The sequence below is a fragment of the Sinocyclocheilus grahami genome, unplaced genomic scaffold, assembly GCF_001515645.1.
Source record: "Sinocyclocheilus grahami isolate Dianchi unplaced genomic scaffold, SAMN03320097.WGS_v1.1 scaffold1349.1, whole genome shotgun sequence".
In the NCBI taxonomy this organism is placed as follows: Eukaryota; Metazoa; Chordata; class Actinopteri; order Cypriniformes; family Cyprinidae; genus Sinocyclocheilus; species Sinocyclocheilus grahami.
Window position 1 is genome coordinate 189,022 of NW_015506528.1, and position 15,377 is coordinate 204,398.

The 15,377-nt window shown below is 42.2% G+C and overlaps 1 protein-coding gene across 1 annotated transcript in view; it reads right to left on the reverse strand.

Moving 5' to 3' along the window:
• LOC107569480 (autophagy-related protein 16-2) overlaps positions 1-15,377 on the reverse strand; it is a 45,175-nt gene that overhangs the window by 13,651 nt on the left and 16,147 nt on the right. Inside the window, exons 12-15 of the mRNA XM_016255586.1 lie at positions 13,683-13,753; positions 8,345-8,416; positions 7,416-7,536; positions 7,166-7,271 (exon numbers count right to left, since the gene is read on the reverse strand). Of these exons, the coding sequence (XP_016111072.1) occupies positions 7,166-7,271; positions 7,416-7,536; positions 8,345-8,416; positions 13,683-13,753 (370 nt within the window). The remainder of the gene's footprint in view (positions 1-7,165; positions 7,272-7,415; positions 7,537-8,344; positions 8,417-13,682; positions 13,754-15,377) is intronic.

Sequence of the window (15,377 nt, forward strand, 5' to 3'; positions counted from 1 at the left end):
GCCGGGGGGCGGACGAACTCGCTGCCGGCCTCCTGGGCTGGGGAGGGATGGCTGCCGTCCGTGAGGGAGCGGAGGAGTCGCCGCCGTTCACCTGAGGCCGGAGCCTGCTGCCATCCGCCATGATGGGGAGGAGCAGGGAACGGGGGACTCCTGCTGGCTGCCCGAACCTGGAGGAGTCATCTCAGGCCATCCAACGGAGTGTCGGGCCGTCCACCGAGGGCTGTCTAGTGCCACCACCTGGCATCACGGAAGAGTTTACCCAGCTGGTGGAGGGCCGAGTGGCAGTGTGTCTGGGAACCGGAAGATTTTTTTTTTCCTCTCTCCCCTCTCTCGTCTCTGTCTCTCCTCATCCTTCCCTCTCCTTTTCTCTCGCCTCGTCTGTCTGTCCTTACCCCCAGGTACGCCGCAGCTGCCGTGATCGGCTCCCCCAGAGGGGGGAGGGGGGGGGGGTCTCGTGAATACCCCCCGGCCTGCGAGGGGGGTATGTGACGAGAGGGGCGGGGCCGAGAGCCGTGGGAACGGAGTGAGGCCGGTGGAGTAAATGCTAATGCGCAACACCTGCGCCACTCACCGGTCTCGAGTCCCACGGAGGAGCTCCGGAAGGATAAAAGGAGGAGTGACGACAGTGTTGGACGAGAGAGGACCAGGCCTGGATTTTATTTTGTTTTGTGTGCGGCAGTCGTGGGGCTACTTTTGTGTTTGTTTATTTTATTAAAGTCTTTAAAAGTTCGCCGGTTCCCGCCTCCTTCTTCCCGTGACTATGAACTTTGTTATATTGGTGCCGGAAGGATAAAAGGAGGAGTGACGACAGTGTTGGACTACGAACTTTGTTACAATGGCTTGGCAAACGATATTTTCGTGCACGTGCATTCCAAATAAAACTTTTTTTGGCCGTTAAATAATGGCGCAAATACCAGCAATTTGACGAGCGCAAACGTTAGTAAAGCGCTTCGCGTGATTCATTTGAATACTCTCCTCCCATAAATTTTGCGTCTGAAAGGAAAACTCCTACAAATGCATATTTCAGCGCTAATTCATCACTGCGCATCTTTAGTAAATCCTGACAGTACTATTTTAAAGCCAAAAGACGGTTTGCGCTGGCGCAAGCTGTTAGTAAAACTGTATTACAAGTTTTCTGAAATGTTATGTTTTAAAAAGCAAAGGCATTATTTAATTAAATTATATATTTATTTTTACATAGGGGATTTTGGATTTTTTTGAATCACTCTATATATCAGAAAATATATATCAACAACCAGAAAAAAAAATCACCAAGTTTTTAGGAATATCATTTTATATAAACCAGGTGAAGGATATATGAACGAATCACTCTCGATAAGAACAAAACCGGAACGTACAGTGATATGTACTGGTATTATGTATATGTGTGATATGTATATGTATTCTGGCTCAGTGCAGGAGAAAAAAAAAATACTTTTGAGAAAACCATGTGTATTATAATCAAAATCTACACACGCACATGAAGTGCAATACAAAGTGAAATAAAATAAACACTTAAATGTGTATTGTGGATATTTACTTTCCGCTAAAACATGTTACAGAAGCAAAATAGTTCAAAATTCTGCAGTGGATGTAAAACCAATCGTTTTGCCTGTAGTGTTCTACCATAAGATATTGTTGTTGCTTTCTTATCCAATGGATTTGAGCTATTACAACATTAACCATATTAGTGTCATTCTGTCCATTTAACATGATAAACAGGACTGCAATTCTTGTGAAAGATACTTTTAAATATATTACACATATTAGAGTATACATGTCAATTACTCTACCAGAACGGTAGCTCTATTCTTGGCTTGCATGAGCTTTTTGTCATTCAAAGTAATATTTGTTGTTGTTGTCAAGCTTGTCATGGTTTGCATGTAATGTCTATGTAATGACTAGACGTCACTTTCAGAGTAAACCATTAATTATACTGAGCAATGTGGTTTTGTCATGTGGCGTCACATAGCGCCGCTCGATTGCAGAGTTGATGTGTTTGTTGTGTTACACACTATTATGCTATTAAGAGAATGGAACTGTATTTGTCAGCAAATGGTTAAATAGACAATGTGTTAGTTATTTGAAAAACAGTTCAAAAACTGATGTCAAGTTTCCAGTAGTGTGTCTGTCCACACTGAAAGCAAATGTTCTGCACAAAACTATCACAGTCATTTAGAAAATGAAAACTGGGAGTTTTGGACCAATGAGATTTCAATATGCAGAATGCAACTGAAAGGCAGCTGTGACTGGTTAGGTGTAGCGCATGGTGCAACTTCCTTTATTAATCCAAATGATTATTCCAAAAGTTATCTGTATACTTACGACTAATTACTTGAAATGGTTAATCTTGAAGATCAGTTGATTTTTTTTGTTTAATTGCTCTGAAAAATAGTTTAAAAAAGGATTTTCATAAAACGTTGTACTCTGCAAAACATTTTGGTTATCTTTAAAGGTGAATCATACAAAAATGTTGGTCTTTATGAGTATTAACAAACACAGGATATACCGTAATACACATTTTAAAATGTTTGACTCTCAAGAGTGTAAATGCTTCATTTGCTTATAATTCAATGATATTTCACACCGTAAACTCACATTCTGAATGTTAAGAAATTGCTTAATACAATTTAAATTTGTATCTGGATATTTGATTTAAAAAGATGTAAACATTTAAGTAAAAAAATCCAAACAGATGTAGTGATAACTTGTGATATAATCAAGTGAAAAATATATTTGGTTAAAAGTGTATTTTTAGTTTCAGTTGACTTTAGAAATATGATTTGGTCCAACTTATTTATGAATTTTTTTACTTGAGAAAAAGTAAACCAATTATCTGTAACAAGTTAAAGTAATTTTTTTTTTTACTTTGATCCAACGACACACTATTTTTCAGTGTAGGTTTCATGAGATTAAAAGCATCAAAGGGATAGTCCACCCAAAAAAGAATTAATGCTAATATTTAGAATTTTCATACATGCATTTACAAGAGGGTTTATTAGTTTTCACTTGACGTAGATGTTAGTGCATTGTGAAGCTAATACAAGTGCAAGTTTCCTTAACTTCTTACACAAGCCTCACAATGTGTTTGTCAAGTTTCACAACATGTTTACATTTACGTCACGCGTAAACTTGACCTTCTCATAAAAATGTGCGACAACTGGCCTAAAGTAATGATTTTTAGTAAAAAAGTAAAAAAAGAAAATAAAAGCAGTTTAAATTAATATTGAGTGCTGATTGATGTTCACTTGGATTTTTTTCCCCATCGAGGGGAAATAACTTAATTTTATAGTCATTTATAGTCGTATAAATGACTATAAAACGTAATTGGCCGTCATTTATAGTCGTATGGTAAAATGTATATTTTTAATTGTGTAACGTTACATTCAAAATAACTACAAAATGTTATGCCTTTGAAAAAATAAGTAGAACAACAGAATGCGTTGCTTTAGCGCGTCTCGGTCTCCTTGAGCATCTTTCTGGCGCATGCCACAAACATCAACCACAGGGAATACTCGTCTTTTAAAAGGCTTCATTTAGATTATTTTACATTAAATGCATCATATAAGTCACTTTGGAATAAATCACAGTAGGCCTATGTATCATGTTAAAAAAGCAACTTTACACTCTGTAAAATATAGTAGGCTAGCAAATTATTTCTTGGACCCCCTGTCACTTTAAGAACCGCCGGTCTACACAGAAGAAAGAACTGTCTAGACTCTGGCCCGGTACGAGTTGTGTCGAGCTGTTCATTAGTCTGTTTGATGAGAAAAATATGAAATTGATAAAAATGGGTTATTAATCCGTACAACTGCAACAGTGGAGGACTATTATTCTGCTGCGTGATACTGCGGAAGAACTGATGAAGGCACGGTTTAATCTTCGGCTGACCAATCAGCAGAAAGGGGTGTTTAATTCCCGCCCACATGTAGAAATCGAATATTCAAGCCGTTTATTAATTTTTTCACCCATGAACGAAAAACGAAAATTTAAGCTGAATTCTCATTTTTTCGGAGAAAAAAAAACAAAAGGAGCCGTTTTCTAATTTTTCTACTTTCAATATTAAATCAAAAAACGAATGATCGAATGATACACGGATTCACACAAGTTCTTTGGCTTCAAAATACATTAGCTGCATCTGAAATGGCATACTGTATTGTAGGTAATACATTCGGTTTGCAACCATTACATTTACATTGCAACCATTAAAAAAAAAGTACATTCTATATGTGACCCTGGAAGACAAAACCAATCTTAAGTCGCTGGGGTATGTTTGTAGCAATAACCAAAAATACATTGTATGGGTCAAAATTATCGATTTTTCTTTTATGCCAAAAATCATTAGGATATTAAGTAAAGATCATGTTCTATGAAGATATTTTGTAAATTTCATACTGTAAATATATCAAAACTTAATTTTTGATTAGTAATATGCATTGCTAAGAACTACATTTGGACAACTTTAAAGGCGATTTTCTCAATATTTAGATTTTTTTGCACCCTCAGATTCCAGATTTTCAAATAGTTGTATCTCGGCCAAATATTGTCCTGTCCTAACAAACCATACATCAATGAAAGCTTATTTATTCAACTTTCAGATGATGTATAAATCTCAATTTCGAAAAATGGACACTTATGACTGGTTTTGTGGTCCAGGGTCACATATACTGTATGTATATGGGTGGTATGAATGCAATCCGGGCATAGTACTTCCACCATGTTTCAGCTGCTTCACTGCCAAGTCCCGGAATTATTTTTTTTTTTTAACTAGATGGTTTTGCAAGTTTTTAATAAAGTGCATGTCACTTGAATCATGTTGTTGTTATGTTTTTAAGTTGACTAGTTCAACGTTAAAACATGGAGATTAAATTTTTTGCCATATATCCCTTTAAAGAACAGTCATGTCCTAAACTGAACGTAAAGCATCCAAACATTTAGCCTAAAGAAAAAAAGAAATCACATCTGGAAAATGAATTCCATGCAGAGCAGCACAAACACCTTTGAGCGTCAACTGTCAACACGTGTGGAAGAGTTTCTGTCTGTACGACTGGGCCTGTGGAGAAGCCAATCTCACGCATTACCACAAAAGCGTTAACAAGCCGTCTCTCTCGCCAGCGATGACACCACACACACCCGAGGCTGCACTGTTTTAGGTCATCACACTAGCCAGACGAGTGGTGACAGACAGCGAGCAGTGCCAGTTCCAGCAGCTGGGTTCATTATTCACATTTAATTGTCAGCACACAATTGTGTGAAAAGCACTACAGTGATCAACACATTTATAATGTGAAGTTTTCAAGGATATACACTGCTACAAAGCCATTAAACCACAGCTCGTTTAACAAACCCACCATCAACTGTAAATTTTAAGGCAATTACTTTCGGACCAGAAACATTTTTAATAACTAGTTTGTGTACACAAGCAGACTTAGGCCCTGTTTACACATAGTATCAATATCCGTCTCAGGTGAGTGTTTATAACAGAATAATTACAGAAGTGATAGCAAGGTTTACACCACAGATGATACGTGGTCACATGTTTTCATCTACCTTCAAATGTAGTTTGAGTGATCCAAGCAGATGTATTAAGATGGATCATAATACTAGGTGTACATAATCCTGGAAAGTTTCCAAAATTTCTGGAATGTTTCCGAAATTTACTGGAAATTTTCCAAATTTGTGCAACTCTACCAAGGTCTGTACATATGTGACCTGAACATAAGATTCAGATAATCTCTTCCTGTCTAAGGGCCTGTTTACACTTGGTCAGTTCATGCGCTTTCTCTGATTGGATATCTATCTGATTTGTTTAAACCGTTCCATTTACACTTGGCCACATAAACGTGTCTCCGCAAAACGGATATAAATCCGATCTTCAATTCCCGCGCTATATGCAAATTTAATGGAGTTCACGTCAACGAAAGCAATAGATATGCACTGCATTTTATTCATCAGCAGCTAATTTCAAAATCAAAGACCACAACATGAGAGAGAGAGAGCGGCATCAGCACTGGAAAGATAAGTAAGTCTTACCACTTTTAATGAAGATGATTGTGTGTTGAACATCTGCAACTTACTTTCATTTGCACCAGTTTGCGTATCGGTTTGCTGAAGAGATACTTAACTACTCATCCGCGGCGATGCGTGTTGCATTAGCGCTGTCATATCTGACTATATAACATGCCATATAGCTTATAACACACTCTTACACATTTATTAGTTTACATTTTGGAAGGAGTAAAATTTACATATGCGATTTCAACAACCAGATGCATTCACACTTTTCCAGTTTCATCTTGAATGCTTCCTTGACAATCTCCTGAAGTGGTTTGAGTGATCGGATTAAATCCAACTCGAAAGTGGCATTTACAACTGGTCTTTTCACAATCGGATTACTATCCGATCACAGATAACACATAAAGAGACCAGGTGTAAACAGGCCCTAAGAGGGCAGTTCTAAGGCCTCATTCTGCAAAAATCTGACTATATGGCTCAAATTCCTTTAATTTTTTTTTAGATTCTGAACAGTAAAAAACACAAGCCTGATCCTGGTTTTAATTTATTGCTATACCAGGTATTGTGACGAAATCCTATGCTAAAGTTTTATGCATAGTGATTAGGGCTGCATGATAAATCGCATGCGATATTTAACGCGCATCTCCATCACGTGCATGCTTTCACATTGAGCAGCATTAACTACACAGAGCCGTTGTTCACTGACAAGCTGCGCAAAAAAATGGCGCGAATATGAACGTGGTTTTGCGCAGCTTGTCAGTGAACAACGGCTCTGTGTAGTTTATGCTGCTCAATGTGAAAGCACGCACGTGATGGAGATTTACCGCTGATTACAGAACCAGCTTTACTGACAAGATGCGCATTAAATATCGCATGCGATTTATCGTGCAGCCCTAATAGTGATCCTACTTTTGTAGACAGGATTGAACTGGATTAAAGGATTTGAGTTTTCCCCTGCAGTGTGAACAAAGCCTTTCACAGCAAAAGCCTCAATGTGAACCACACTTTATACACGTAGTCAAAGTCTGATTATGTCAGACTAAACAAATGTTAACATTTCATAAACATTTATTAAGATGAGTTTTTATATTGTCATATTTTTATCGTTATATTTTTTTAATTGTAATTGTTGTAATTGCCCTGTTCTTACCTGCTGTCCCAAAACCGTATTTTTCTGTCATAATGGCTGCTGATGATGAGGTACTCGGAGCACACAACATCACTACAGAAAGACAAAACCTCAATGGTTTGTATGCCTGTGAGTAGAAACGATAGAGAAATATGGAAATGACTGATACTAAAGTGCTAATTTGTTGAACAAATGATTGCAGACAGATGCAGAATGTGCTCGTTGTTAGTTAATGCATGAGTGATTAGTTGCAAATTTTTGTGACACATACACGCTGCTCGCTGGAGGTCCCATATCTTCACGGTCCTGTCCGCACTGCCCGTGACCACCTGCCTCTGACTGTATTTAAATCTGGCAGCTGTCACTTTACGAGAATGACCCGTCAATGTAACCTAGAAAAACAATATAGACATACTTTTAATGAGAAGCTAAACAGAATCTCTCTAAACATGTCAAGAACATTTCCATGTCATATTTTCTCCCAAAATTAAAAAAGAAAGTAATTATATTTTGCATAAGAAAATATGACTAGTGTGTGTGTGTGTACATAGTCTGCATACATATACTGTATATATATAAAGAAATATTCAATCAATTTTACAGCATTTGGAGCAATTGTGTCTTGTTAAAGTAGTCTCCTCTCATTTTCAGCATGTCGAATTGGTTTTAAGGAGAGCAACGGTGTCTTTTTACCCTTTCTGTCACGCTAGTAAATTTTCAGACACATTTTTATATAAAATATGGGTCATTCCTGTTATGCCAAACCCTTTGAACTTTGTATCTTATACAAAACGTATAAATATGATTTCTAATTTGTTTTTCTATAAGAGTGTCACGTTGTTGTCTTTTTTTTTTAATTCACCCCATATTCACTGAACTGTATTTCCTAATATGATAAGATGAGAGATGATCATTTCATACAATATATTAAGACAAATATGCTGGGCCATAAAAATTACTGCATAGTAAGAATGACCCATATCTGGCCTGTTTGCATCAAAAATCATGTGACAAGCTGATTCCGCCCCATAAAACTCTCCCACACTTCATTGTCATGTAAAACCCAATGGAATCTTAGCAGGCACAGCAATAAACATCTTTAACATGGTTCATACTCCTCTCATCTGATGATGCTCTAAAGTAATTCAGAGACAGACTAGCGCAGGGAGGTTTGGGTGGGTGAGAGGTAAGCTCTGTTACCTTGGGAACGCTGTCCTCCAGCCTCCAGAATAGAGCTGACTTGTCATATGACGCAGCTAAAATCTGAGTACCCTGATGGAAAAGCACAGTTACACATCCCACAATGCATTAGAGCAGTAACCACAGCATAATCAACTCAACAACCTTACAGGAACAGTCTCCTTATATTACTAATAAAGATCCTTCAGTAGCCGAGGACTCAGTGGAGTCATATGGAATGTTCTTCAGCTCATCTAAAGCAGGGGTTCCCTTTCAGTCGGTCACTCTCGACGTCACGTCGGTAATGACCGACTTTGAGATCTCGCTTAGAGAGACCAATCCACTTCGAGCGTAAACTAAACGAGCCAATGCACATTGGCATGCGATGATTGCATCCAGCTGTCGCTGATCGCAGCGCGAGTATAACTAGGCAGCAGGTGCAACGCATACTAAGCTTTTCGCTTCAGAGCCGAGCGATCACATCATTTTGTATACTCTGAATACTCTACTGAGAGAAGAAGACTGAACGAGTTCAGCACGCTCTTTGGCGCTCTTGGTGTTGGTGGTACAGCGCTTAAGCGGTGGTGGTTTCCCGTGTCGAGTGGGTTGCACATATCAGGCTGCACTACCCCTGTTTGTGTTGCAGGCGGCCATCTCCCCTGTGCACTCAGCATGCCAAAACAGCTTTTTCCCTAAAAGAGCATTCACGGGTGCATCTTTTTAAAGACGACGTTGTGTCTGGCAAACTCGACGTTGCGTCTTGCTACAGACAACGTATTACCCATGCCACGTCGTTACCTGGCGTCGGGTGATGGTCACGATCGCTGCCTCACGTGTCTGGGCATTAAGCACGCTGAGGTGGCGTTCATGGATGAGTCATGTTCTCATTGCGGGCCAAGCTCTGTTACCTCAAAAGGGGCAGAGCTCCATTGCCTCTGCCTCGATCTAGTTCTCGTCATGGCGGCAGTCAGGCGGGGGCTACTTCAAGCAGTAGCACAGGCGGTCTGAGGGTAACCTGATGGCAAACCCTCCAGGGAACCAACCTTCGGGGGACCATCGCTCCTCTTGCACTCCGCAACGCACTACCCCTGTTTGTGTTGCAGGCGGCCATCTCCCCTGTGCACTCAGCATGCCAAAACAGCTTTTTCCCTAAAAGAGCATTCACGGGTGCATCTTTTTAAAGACGACGTTGTGTCTGGCAAACTCGACGTTGCGTCTTGCTACAGACAACGTATTACCCATGCCACGTCGTTACCTGGCGTCGGGTGATGGTCACGATCGCTGCCTCACGTGTCTGGGCATTAAGCACGCTGAGGTGGCGTTCATGGATGAGTCATGTTCTCATTGCGGGCCAAGCTCTGTTACCTCAAAAGGGGCAGAGCTCCATTGCCTCTGCCTCGATCTAGTTCTCGTCATGGCGGCAGTCAGGCGGGGGCTACTTCAAGCAGTAGCACAGGCGGTCTGAGGGTAACCTGATGGCAAACCCTCCAGGGAACCAACCTTCGGGGGACCATCGCTCCTCTTGCACTCCGCAACCAGTTGCGCTGCCAAAGGAACATGTTGGGCCCTCTACAAGGAGTGTACCAGCTGTATCCTTCGGGCGCTCCTCCCAACGATCGGATGTCGATTGCTGCATCGGAGGGTGAGCCGGAGCTTTCTGGAGAGGAAGATTCGGCTGCTGCCCTCTGGGACTGTTGCAATGCCTGAATCGGATCCGGAAATGACGGCTATGCTTTCCCGGGCCGACGTGAGGTTTGGGCTCGAGTGGAGACCTCCACCGTGTCCCGAGCTCTCAAGGTTGGACGATTGTTTCTTCGGGGTGGCCCGCACTGGTTCTCAGCGCCCCGCCCCAGTGCCATTCTTCCCGGAGGTGGATGAGGGGCTTACCAGGTTGTGGATGGCACCTTTTTTTGCCGGAAACCGACCTGCTAACTCTTCCTCCCGCACCACTCTTGACGGTGGTGCAGCAAGGGGGTATACGGGGTCCCCCTGGTGGAGTGGTCGGTTGCAATGCAGTTGTGTCCTAATACCGCCTCCAGCCATCAAGGGCAAACCGTACCTCCCCTCCCAGGTCTGTAGGTACTTGTCTGGTCTGTCCGGCAATGCTTATGCAGCCTGTGGAGAAGCTGCCTCCGTCTAACACTAGGGATGTAACGATTCACTCAACTCACGATTCGATTCACAATTTTGATTTCACGATTCAATTTGATTTTTTTCGCCCACAGACTGGGTCCTGCGTTCCACCTCGCTGCCCCACTGCGGGTACATCGGTGGTCCCGCTGGTTCAGCTTGTACGGTGTCTAGGTGCCTGGCTACCAAACCCGTCTCGCTGGCTCCTGCGGACCATCAGACTCGGCTATGCGATTCAGTTCACCCGGCGTCCCCCCAAGTTCTGCGGCATCCGCTTCACATCAGTGAAGGCAGCTGATGCTCCTGTCTTGCATGCGGAGATCGCAGTCCTACTGGCGAAGGATGCGATAGAGCCAGTCTCTCCAGTCGATATGAAGACGGGGTTTTACAGCCCCTACTTCATTGTACCCAAGAAAGGCGGTGGGTTACGACCAATCTTGGACCTGCGTGTCTTGAACTGGGCCCTTCACTGGTTACTGTTCAAGATGTTGATGCAGAAATGCATCTTCGGGTGCATCCATCCCCAAGATTGGTTTGCAGCGATCGACCTGAAGGACGCGTACTTTCATGTATCGATCCTTTTGCACCACAGACCATTGCTGCAGTTCGCGTTCGAAGGACAAGCATATCAGTACAAGGTCCTGCCCCTCGGGTTCTCACTGTCGCCCCATGTCTTCACGAAAGTTGCGGAGGCAGCCCTTGTTCCCCTGAGAGAGCAGGGCATTCACATTCTCAACTACCTCGACAACTGGCTTATACTAGCTCAGTCTCAAGATCAGTTGTGCGAACACAGGGACTTGGTGCTCTGCTCCTGATTGCATTGGCCTCCATCAAGAAGGTAGTGCATGCATTTTCGGTCGACGAATCATGCCTAGAGTTTGGGCTGGCTGACTCCCAGGTAATTCTGAGGCCCCGGCCCGGCTACGTGCCCAAGGTTCCTACTACCCCCTTTCAGGGTTCAGGTTGTGAACCTGCAAGCGCTGCCCCCAGAGGAGGCAGACACAGCCCTAGCTTTGCTTTGTCCCATCCGAGCCTTGAGATGGTACGTAGACCGGTCATAAAGCTTTAGGACCTCAGATCAGCTCTTTGTCTGTTACGGAGGCCGGCAGAAGGGGAATGCCATCTCTAAGCAGAGGATGGCCCACTGGATAGTGGATGCCATCACCCTGGTTTATCAGGCACAGGGTGTGCCCTGCCCGCTCAGATTGCGAGCTCAATCTACTAGAAGTGTTGCATTCTTCTTTACGCTGACTCGTGGCGTCTCGCTGACAGATATTTGTAGAGCTGCAGGCTGGGTGACCCCCAACACGTTCGCTAGATTCTATAGCCTTCATGTAGAGCCGGTATCCTCCTGTGTTCTCACCTTAAATGGGTAGAAGCACTGAGAGGCCCTGGTTTAGGCTTGCTAAACCGCTCCAGAGAGTCCGTACGGTAAACCCTGTCGAGCGCCTCCATCCCCTCGGCAGCCAGACGTGGCGGACCGTCCGGCGCCAGGCCCTCACTAAATGAATCCGTGAGAACCGGTAGAGGGCTGGGTTCCATATGTAGAGACCTGAGTGGATCCCATATGTGTAAAGTCCACGGTATAGCCTCAGGGCCCGTGTTTCCCTGGCAGACTTCTGCCATTTCCAAGAGGGTTATAATCACCTCTAATCTTCCATATGCACCTAAACGGTTGTTCATATGTGTAAGTGCTTCCAAAACCTCCTTCGGGAAGGATTGGGCTTCTGCAATGTTCCTGTTCCAAGTGGAACGTGTATGTTTTCCCAGTGTTATCCAATCTCACTGAGTGGGTAGTTCTACGGCAAACAGTGACTGGTCTTCTTGTTGCGAGCCCCGGCCTACGCCGAAAAGGGGGCGCAGGAGGCTCGCACAGGACTCTGGAAGTGGCAGCATCTGTGGCGCTTTGGTAGGGATCCCAAAGTCGGTCATTACCGACGGGACGTAGAGAGTGACCGACTGAAAGGGAACGTCTCGGTTACGTATGTAACCCTCGTTCCCTGAAGGAGGGAATGGAGACATCACATCTCGTTGCCATAGCTGCTGTACCACCACTGAGCGGCCAGATCACCGGCTCGGCTCATCAGCGAAAACCTGAGTATGCGTTGCACCTGCTGCCTAGTTATACTCGCGCTGCGATCAGCGGCAGCTGGATGCAATCATCGCATCAATTTAGTTGGATTGGTCTCTCTAAGCGAGATCCCAAAGTCGGTCATTACCAACGTGACATCTCCGTTCCCTCCTTCAGGGAACGAGGGTTACATACGTAACCAAGACATTTTCTCTTTAGAGTTGCTGATTAGTTTTCCCAAGCAGTCAATGTAGCCAAACAATCTCTCTTTCATATCTATGCAATTCCCATCCCAACCTGATACAGCTCATTAGTGCGCACTATGATAATTTTCTTTAGCCCTCCTCCTCCCCAGCACCACCTTCACCTTCCACACATGTGCACATTATAGCACACATACTATTGTTAAGGAACATTATAATGAGCATACATGAAAATATAGGTGCTCTTATATTTTACGAAGGGAATCATCATACTTTAAGGGTTCTTGGCATCAACAAGCCCTGAATTAAAGTCCAATAAGGGGGGTTAATTCACTAAACGGGTATAGCAGCGCAAAAAGCTGCAACACATTCAAAAACCATTTGTAATTCTGTTAAATCAGCACGAATTAGTTCTGTGATTAAATTGAAATACATCAGAACATTATTGAAATAGTTGTTTACAGTATTTTATTTGGGTATACTTTTAATGCATTATAGTTTTATTCATACATTTTTTGTAGCAGTCGTACAAGCAATGCAGAAACGATCTCAGAAACGTCTGTTGTGCACATAAATGCATGCATTAAATTGGTTAATCACAACAGCAGGTCCTAATGAGAGAATTTGAAGTCTGATGCACATATCTGTGTTTTGGTTGCAGTGCACACAGAAATTACTGCTAGATAAACTGAAGCAAAATGCATACACTGTAACACCCAATATACACAACAAGCAAGCAAAGCGACAAAACTACAATGCTTCCGTTATAACCAACAAAGAGTTGAGATTTTGTAAGCTGTGCTGAACTCCAGGGCTCATATCTAAAACTGTGCAAAGCTGCAGGCAGTGACTGCTTCAGGGATTATAATAGAGGCATTCTAGTATGTTGTCTCGTTACATTGCTCATTTTCTGTGTATAATTTATTCAAACACAATGATTTGTGTGTGTTCATACCGTCGGGTTGAACTCAATGCTGGTGATCCCCTCATTACTTCCATCTAATGTCCCTCTGTTCTGAAGAGTTCCTGTGAGGACAAAACACTGCATTATGTTACATCAAGCCTGAGAATATGCACTCACTTTTGTTGTGTCTATTAACTGTATAATAGAGCACATCAAATTAGATCATATCATATCATATGAGATTTATCTACACACAGTAATGCTTGTCTAAAAAATGTTTTAAAAATGTCCCACCTCACAGACCTCACATAATTTTGAATAATTTCTCAGTGGTGTAATGTAACGAAGTAATAATACTTTGTTACAGTACTTCAGTATTTTTGGGGAGTATCTGTACTTTACTTGAGTTTTTATATTTCAGCCAACTTTTACTTTTACTCCACTACATTTCCTAATTAAAATGTATACTTTTACTCCGATACATTTCCCCGAAGCATATTCGTTACTTACTACAAAATAGTAAGAAGTCAGAAGAACAGGGACTGCAGGAAAGCAGGTTTGACGAATCAGTGGTCTGGCTTTTGCAAGTTACACATGCTCATGTGCAAACAAGGGCGCGTACAACCGCGAATTCATTTTCCACTCAAGTTGAGTCTGGGGTGTGCGATATAGCATATCTGCTATTAAAGGGTTCGTTCACCCAAAAATGAAAATTAGCTTGTGTTTTACTTACCCTCGAAGCATCCTAGGTGTATATGACTTTCTTCTTTCAGACGAATCCAGTCGGAGTTATATTAAAAATTGTCCTGGCTATTCCAAGCTCTATTATTGCAGTCAGCGGGTGTTGCAGTTGAACAGTCCACAAGTCGTCAAATAAAGCTTACGCATTCATAATAAAACCGGGGGATGAATAAAGGCCCCCTGTAGCGAATCCATGAGTTTTTGTAAGAAAAATATCCATATTTCAAACGTAATAAACACTTTTCTCTCACTTCCGTTATCTGTCATACGAAGGCATATGAAGTATGCGCAGTGCGCGCGAGTTTGTTTAATAGGAGCAAAGGAAGCAAAGTTGCCTTACTTTAGCAAAGGAAAACCAGTCTCCTCTTGGTTTATATCAAAATCCTCCGACATTTTTTCTTTGCAAATCTTCGGTTTGTACTTCTAATTCGTGACCGGCGTTTTGTTTTGTTCTCTCTCCACATTCGTCACTAATCACGCAACACCGCACATCTTACGTCATTCGCCGGAACTGCTTTAGTGTAAGACAGTCAGCGGAAGTGAGAGAAAAGATGTTTATTACGCTTGAAATATGGATATTTTTTTACAAAAACTCATGGATTCACTACAGGGGGCCTTTATTCATGCCCCGGAGCCGTCTGCGGCACGTTTTATTATAAATGCGCGAGCTTTATTAGACAACTTGTGGACTATTCAACTGCAATGATAGAGCTTGGAATAGCCAGGAACATTTTAAATATAACTCCGACTGGATTCGTCTGAAAGAAGAAAGTCATACACCTAGGATTCTTCTTCGAGGGTAAGTAAAACTCAAGCTAATTTTAATTTTTGGGTGAACTAACCCTTTAAAACTCAAAATTCCAGGCATTCTAAATTGTAGACGGCAAAAATATTTCTGTATGCTTTTTATATTTATATAATTTAATATAGTTAACTTAATCTATATCACACAAAGAGTGCCGTTTTTCTGCAGATATCAGCATGAAACTTAAAGAAAGTGATGTG